Source organism: Varroa destructor, unplaced genomic scaffold (assembly GCF_002443255.2).
Source record: "Varroa destructor unplaced genomic scaffold, Vdes_3.0 BEIS01000007.1, whole genome shotgun sequence".
Taxonomy (NCBI): Eukaryota; Metazoa; Arthropoda; class Arachnida; order Mesostigmata; family Varroidae; genus Varroa; species Varroa destructor.
In genome coordinates this window covers 30897414-30905661 of record NW_019211460.1, presented here as the reverse complement: position 1 = coordinate 30905661, position 8248 = coordinate 30897414, and the positions used below count along the sequence as shown (strand labels likewise).

The window sequence follows — 8248 nt, the reverse complement described above, 5'->3', positions numbered from 1 at the left end:
AACCACCTACGGCAAATAAGAGGACAGAGCACCACTATGTGGCACCAAAGTAACAATACGCAACAATTATGCGCGAACGTACGACAACGACATGGAACATAGCCACGAGCTAAACTCTGGAGCAGACGCGTCAACAGGCAGAATTTTCAAAAAACTGCTCATATTAAGGCTGAATATCAAGCAACAAGCAAAAGTTACTCATAGCTTGGTTGGCCAATGAAACGATGATATGAGCCAAACTTCCGTAACTTCGGTTCCCAGACAAACCCAGGGGCCATTTCAAATTGGGCAAGAGCATAAACAATCGAGAGATTAATCAGCAGACGTAAAATAGAAGGATGTCTGGAGCTGGTAGTAAATATGGAATGGCTTCAAAAGGGATTTGCGAAGAGTTCGTACTAAGAGTCTAGCATACGAAGTAGCTAGCGCACAGAGACTGAAATGTATGCCTAGCGAATTTCACGATTTCACCGATAAAGGCTGGGATAAAGTAAAAAAAAGCTACGTTAGAAGTTCAAGAGGTATAAGGGAAGAGGAAAAACTCTGATTAGGCTCATAAAGCAAGCCACGAAAGTGAAAGATGTAAACTGATTAATATGGTTCTCGAAGGATCACGAAGAAAATACCTCGTCATTTAACAAATGATAACGACTACAAGGATATAAAAAAAATATTTGGTGTGCTGTCCGGAACGACGGCAGACGCAGCAGAATGCTGGCAGTAAGAACCGACAACGTTGCAACTAAGAAAAAGGTCTATTATCTTGAAGAAACGAGAAATGTGCATTTATCCAGGTACACTCAGAAAACTAAAGCAAGATCAGTGTAGTCCAGACCAACACCTAGGTAAAACAGTAACAAGAATGATCTCCGTTAGCGCGAGTGTATTGACAGGCCTGGGAGTGAGCTAACGTATTACATGACCCAATTCATCACGGCACGAAAATTTTCAGTTCGACATGCACCACATACAGGGTTGCTATTTGCCTACTGCGTGCATTCAAACTCGAGCGATGAGCATGATCATTCTACGCGCAGGTTAACATATTACCTGCTGTTAGACAATGCTAGAAGCAGATCACCAACGAGAATGCCAAAAGGGCAATCTAACTAAACTAAGTGAGCTGAAGGCGTAGCCGATATTCCAGGTTTGATTATAACGCGGGCAATACAGCTCCGCCAATTGGTTCGTCTGGAGAGGTGAGGAACACAGCTAGAGTAACCCCGGTCGACTGATCCGGTGGCTCCAGCCACTTTGTCCTACCATTCTTTACGATTAATGAATCATTTCGACCTAAAGTACAAGGGGCGAATCAAGAATTTGTAAGGACTAGTATCAGCGAAAAAAAAGCGAAAAAAGAAAAAGCGGCAGTTGAACAACTGCCGTAGTCGAGTTTAACGCTAGGCTCGCATAAAAAGGTCAAACTTTTGTAGCGTCCGATCGTACGTAAACCCAAACACTAAGCGTTTAAGTTGACCTATTTTAATGTTCGGATTAACGAATGTTTTACGATGGTGGTGTGGTCCCGCCCAACCGCAGGAAACATTGAGCTCGTAGCAAACACACATTACAAACACGGTAAAGCCGATGTGAGCAAACCCCTTATGTGGGGAGGCAATCAAAGCACATTTACCAATATTATCCTTTCACCCCATAATATTCAACCCTTTACATAGGTACTTTGTCAAAGTATCCTTTATCTTAAAATATGTTCACATAAAATACAGATTAAAACATTTCTAATACTTTTGGCGGATATTCAAAATTCGATTCCACTCAGTACGCAACTGTAAGGGTATTGCGATATCTTCCATCTGGCTGTTTATTGGATGAAGCCATGCGAGAAAAGACTGATGTCCGTACGAAAGTACCTAAATCGGCCAGTTACGTCATAAAAAGGACACGTAGCTGAGGTTAGTTTTTTTGATGAAGTCGCCATAAATGTGTTAACACTGATCAAATGTCAGTTCAAATCGGATACAGAATCTTCTGCTTATATATATATATATGGATTGATGAATGATGTAATATTGATTACATTATTTACTAAAGCGAATAATGCAGTAAGAAGTATTGTCTTCTTCCCTTTAGTGGTTAGCTCCTAAGGCGCTAGCGTAGACCAAGCATATTATATATAAACGAGATTTGCTCAAACAGTATAAAAGTGCAAATTTCTTAACGAAAAACCAAGAAAAGATTCAATAAGGGCGTAAAATTGAAACGTAAATATATTAAACCATTTTAATTTTCCACAATGCATTCTACAACAGCAGATATTGGTCAATAATTCGCGCTGTTTATTTTATCCAAATTTTCCTTCCGAGCAATATGGAACCTCACGCTGAACGCTCAAAAGATAAAATTTGTTAAATTTCTGATATCCACATTCACTGAATTATACTAAATACATTCAGTAACGTCAGCAGGGTGAGAGCAGGTTTGAAGCGGGCGCGAAGATGTGGCAAAAATATGTCGACCATGTTCCGCAGCTTCTTCGTTCCGCGTCTTTTCGACGACAATCGGCGCCATATTGGCTGATGCAAGACACAATGGTGCGATTTTCTCGAAACGTGGTAACGCTCGGTGTATTGTGTGTGTGTTCCTCTCAAGCATTCTAGTCTTCAAGCAAAGTGCTATTTGTGATAATATTTAGCGGCGCTGAATTTGTTTCACAATGGCAGAAACTGAGGAAACTGGATTCGACCCTACCATGAAAAAGAAGAAGAAGAAGAAGCCTTTTGACGCAACGGGATTCGAGGGTATCACCGATGGTAAGTTAACAGTCCGGAAACACCGGTTCTAATTTAGAATAAAGCAAGGCATGTGGAACAACCCTGGGTATGGAAAATATTATGAGCGTCGATGGTAGTACCTGCCTACTTGTGTAAAAGACGAAATTTATATCTACACTTTTTGATGTTGTAATAGCGTATCCTATTTTTTTGACCATGGGAACTAAAAGAATGGTTTAGCTACAGGCGTTCATGTCCAGGAATGTAACGTGGATATAAAAATATTATTAACTCATCGGACATACGTATGTCATTTTTGTCAGTGAATTCTGTGCTTACATAGTGCTCAAGTCATAAGCAGAATTATTATATTATTATTATATGTTTTTGTCTGAATACACGATAACAAGGGAACGTTCGGTTAAGTTTTTCTGCTGCGGCAATCTCAGCTTGGTACAAAACTCTTAACAATATCATACCTTGCAGTTAAGGCGAAGTTTTAACACTTAAGCAGCGTGACGACATTAGGTTCAATAAAAGTGTAGCGATGCGAATTGATTAAAGCAGATAAAGACGGCACATTTTACATAGTGCAACCTTCGTGCCATATGGGCTAACATTTTGAAACGATTTTTCACTAATAGTGCCGTGTAAATGAATTATGTAAACACACAAATACACATCTATAATTAAAAGTAGTAGTTGGGCGTTCAATGAGTTAAATATACATATTTTATTGGCCTCTGAACTAACCTTTTTATATCCTGACTAAGAATACGATTCGATGCAGTTTGGAGCTTAAATTTACAATTCAGTTTACTAGTTTGCAATATAACCCTATGTTGTGTCTATATTCGTGAATTGCACTTCTTATCCTGTATATAGGACGCCAGGTCTTCGATTGTTTCGTTGTGTAGTTTAAATGTACCTCGTGTACCTGTTGTCAAAGTATGCTGCATGTAGGAGCTGAAAACAAAGTCTTATCATCAGATTTATTTTACCACATTACACGTTAATTGTGCTACTTTAAATAGAACAGAGGTTTCATACCGTGCATAGAAGCACCTCAAATTTTAGTGTGGAACTCTAGTACATATAAGCTAGTTTTGTACTTAGGATTATTTGGTGATTTTTGTTGTTATAAATAAAGCCATCATCAAAATGCAGTCTATAAAATCTGCAAGTAATTAAATTGTTTTAAATAAGACAAATAGCTACACTTGAGTTTAAATATAGATCGAATCCTAGTTTTTATTTTGACGGTTGTCTTACTTTTTCTGTGCTAGTAACAGATGTGTCAGCACCGGCTGGCGATGATGAGGTTGAAAAAGCGTCTCCGAAGGACGGAGGCAAAGAAGACGAAGACGACAATCTAGACTTTACGAAAATGTTGAAAAAGAAAAAGAAAAAAACCACCTTCAACTTCGACGGTTAGTAGCAATTACATCAGTTTAAACAAAACGATTATTTATTAACTATTAAATATGAACTATTAGTATGTTTACTTTGGTTATTAGATGAATCCTCAAGTACATGGTATGATCTGCTATACAGCATGCGTTTCGATATTCCCCTATCGCATTCGTTGTTACTAAAGCTTTATCGGATCATGTTACTATGTTATTTTATTATATCTATAGTCATCTTTACCTTCCTTCTGCGCAAACTCATGCTGGCAAATCTATACTCCTATATATATGATTAAGATCGGAAATTCATGATATGCATCTTTCAGATGGCACAGGAACGCCAGTAGGGGATATCGATGGCGGCAAGGCTTCACCGAACGAGAGTGGAGGTAAAGCTAAGGAAGACGAGGATTTAGACAATGTTGACTTCATGAAAATGATGAAGAAGAAAAAGAAAAAGCAGGCTTTTAATCTTGATGAGCTTGGAGGTGGGTTTTTTGCGTTGTTTTTGTTGCTACGGTATGGCAGAAAACAATAATAACAAAGATAATGATTTTTATGTTTCACTAGTTTATAAAAAAAAAAACGATGTTTTTATTTGGGCCTATATGTAACTATGCGCTGTTTTTTATGTTACATATCTCTCTCATAACTGCTCAAGGCCTTCTTTGACATCTGCTCTGATTTGAAACGTCATCTTATGTACTAACAGCAACAAGACGGCGTAGGAACACGGATTTTTTTATTTTGTTCTTATCTTAAAAAATCTCTGCATAAATTTACAAAAAAACCTAGGTATAATAGTGGCATTACCTCTGAGATCTTCTCTTATCTGGCGTAGATGCCTTGGAGGACGGGGGTGTTGATAACGCAGACGATGACCTCGATTTCAACAACATGAAAAAGAAAAAGAAAAAGAAGAAGCTAAATCTGGACGAGCCAACCGAAGAAGATTTTGATGCCGACGAGGGTAGTGCCGATACACCGTCCGCTGCAGGAGCCGGTGGTGGAAGTGACGCGTGGCGCGGTACTGATCGTGATTACACGTACGACGAACTGCTTCAGCGTGTATTCAATATAATGAAGGAACGAAACCCTGATATGGTGGCCGGCGAAAAGAAAAAATTTGTCATGAAACCTCCGCAGGTTAGTAAAGTAGTGCTGAAGTTGAACTATAAAAAGTTTCTAAATGCAATCCTTCATATACTTTAGATATCTATCATTCGTAAGCGTAGAATTTCATTATAAGTATTAGTGGTGCGGCTATACGCTAGTTTGCGCATAATTAAATTTTTCTCTAAAATGAATATCAACGGCACGAGTGTTTCAGGGCACTGCAAATGCTGACGGATTAACTTACATTGTTATTGTGAAGACAGATTTTATTTCCTTCAAGTTTCTTTTGATTGGTCTAATCACATATTTTTACAGTATAGTAAGTGAAATAATGGAAGAAAGTTTAACTGTGAGCGCACTGTTGCCAACGTGTGCAGTACAAACGTATATTTTATCAACAGTGAAGTGGCGTACGCGCTTACTGCATATCGACTCAATCCAAGGTGTCTGCGCCCTATCAAATGCTAAAATGGTTTTGCAGAAAAGGTTATGAAGGCCTCTGGTGTCACTTTGGATTTAGGTGCTTCGAGTCGGAACGAAGAAAACGTCATTCGCCAATTTCCTAGAAATCACGAGAACATTGAGAAGAGCACCGAAACATCTACAGGCCTTCTTATTAGCCGAATTGGGTACGAGCGGATCAGTCGACGCCAACAATCAGCTTATCATCAAGGGTCGCTTCCAGCAAAAGCAAATCGAGAACATTCTTCGAAGGTTATCTCGAAAACGCGAAAACATTTTTAACTGAGTATTTTAATTATTTTCTTCATTGATAGTTGTTATGAGGATATTCTGATGGCGGCATGTACGCCAGCAATTTCTTTTTTGCCCTCGCTCACGACACTTACCTCACCGACATATTAAAAACAGTTTTATTGAAGATGACTATCTGAAATTACTTGCCTGTCTTGCTTTATGTAAGAGTTCCTAAGTGTCGGAACCACATCATTTATTCGACTACATTCTTTTTGAAAGTTGCTTTATACTAATTTGTTCTTAGTTTTCTATAGACAAGCTTTGGGTCAGTCACAGAACTATATCACATTGCTAGATAAAACTTCACAGAAGAGGTCGTACATTTAGTTCTAATGTTTACTTTTAATGTGTTTGCTTGCGATCATTCTACCGCCATCATCTGAAACAGGTACATCAAGGAGTATGTTACATGTCATACCTGTCGAGCACCAGAGACTATCCTGGAAAAAGACACCAGACTGAATTTCCTCCGCTGCGAAAAGTGTGGTTCGCGGTGTTCGGTGCAGTCGATTAAGAGCGGTTTCCAGGCTGTCACGGCAAAACGTGCAGCTATTCGAGCAAAGGCGACTTAAAACTGATTTGTCTAGCGGAATTCATCGAAGGCATTAGACCGGGTTACCATAGACCTCATTGCCACTGCTCAGCTTGTCAAGCTATTACCGCTATCCATAGCGATATCTGCCGACGAAGCCAACGTGGTGACGGACACAGGATCCATGAGCGCATACGCAGGCAAAGTAATGCGACTGCAAGGACGAATAAAAAGGTTTTTCATAGGATATGTATGTGTTTTCTGTTTTCTTGTGGACACTCAGTGCGACTGAATAATGGTATTATGTTTGGGTAGATGATCCAATAAAATGCCATGTTTGGCCGAAGAACAAAATGTCAATGGCAATATTCCGTATGAGCTGATTTAGTTTTATCATACGAGCTATCATACTAAAGACTGTTGAAGTAAATTCTTTTTGAGGGTACACCGTTAACCGTCTTTTAGACCGATATTGACTGTATAGAGGTTAAAAGTTTCCCCTGGATAGCTTAGAAGAGCACACATTGCTCTGTAACAGATTTTGTACACGGAGTTTTAGGATTTATTAGACAACACGTCATAAACTAAGGGGTATTGAAAAATTAAGTTTGGCAGTTAAAAGCTATTATAAACGAAAAACAGTGTTTTATTATTTGTAACTCCGAATAAAAAATAGAATTCCTACGAAGGAACTATTGATTTAGCGAACATGCAGGACAGTGAATTTTCAGTTACTTGAAGGTTTGGCGGCTACAGTCCGGCTATTCCACGGATTCGAAGAGGGAATCTTTTCTGTATACATGTCTATTATTTTAGTCTTTTAAAATATAGTAGCTGCACAGTGCAAAAAGCATATCTTTCGTATCGTGTGTGACTGAATTATTTTTAATCAGATAAAAAGAAAAAAGCGAAAAGCCAAGCGCTCTGGAGTTATTCTGTTGCTGGAGTGTTTATTTGCTGTCTATCAATACAGAGTTGTGCTTAGGGTTAAATCCATTCCAAATGTAATATCCCGAGGATTATTTTTAAGACCCTTTTAGAGATTTTTTTTAAGTGCACCAGTACGGAATGTGCACTGTGCTTTTTGCCATCACTCGCGAATTCCTTGCACCAGTTTTAAATACAGTACTGATCGGGGGAGATATAATTATATGAAACCATCGGCAATTACGGTTGATGTTGTCCGTCTCAAAATATATTTTATATTTGTAGTGTTTATAAACATTAACGATGAATGTTTATAGACATCAATCTTAACCTGTACAAAAAAAAATCAACAATAAAACATGCGTTATTAAAGGTTTTTCCTTAGTCGTTTAAAAACTAGCTCCATGCTTTTGTCTTGAAAAGGTTTCTGATTACGGCTGCGCCTCACACTTATTCGAATTAACAAGCATTACTCGCGCGAAGCCTTAATGATATTGTTTTGTCGTAATCTTATCGTAAACAAGAATGAAACAAGAGAAGTAAATACAAGATTAACATATGAATAAGTAAGTAAATATTTAGCATCTTTGTAACCAAGGGTATCTTGATGTATATTCGAGACTATGACTATCTTATTGTTCTTTTCACTTTAATCAAATGCAAAGCCTTGTTGCTTGATAGTTATCTAAAAACAGATTCTTGAATGATGATAAATATATTGTTTTAGGCTGTTATTAGTAAATCTAATTGACTTTGAAATGGAAAAACTCTTAATT

General features: G+C 38.1%; 1 protein-coding gene across 2 annotated transcripts; it reads left to right on the top strand.

Moving 5' to 3' along the window:
- The first annotated feature begins 2520 nt into the window (after window positions 1–2520).
- Window positions 2521–6792, top strand: eIF2beta (eukaryotic translation initiation factor 2 subunit beta). 2 transcript variants are annotated; one of them, XM_022815834.2, is made up of 6 exons: window positions 2521–2771; window positions 4025–4162; window positions 4468–4629; window positions 4983–5287; window positions 5778–5971; window positions 6402–6792. In XM_022815834.2, the coding sequence occupies exons 1-6, from the start codon at window positions 2675–2677 to the stop codon at window positions 6583–6585; spliced, it is 1080 nt and encodes a 359-aa protein (XP_022671569.1). In that variant the 5' UTR covers window positions 2521–2674; the 3' UTR covers window positions 6586–6792. The 2 variants fall into 2 exon arrangements, with proteins under 2 accessions (XP_022671569.1, XP_022671568.1); XM_022815833.2 differs by having other exon boundaries at window positions 4019–4162.
- Window positions 6793–8248: the final 1456 nt, after the last annotated feature.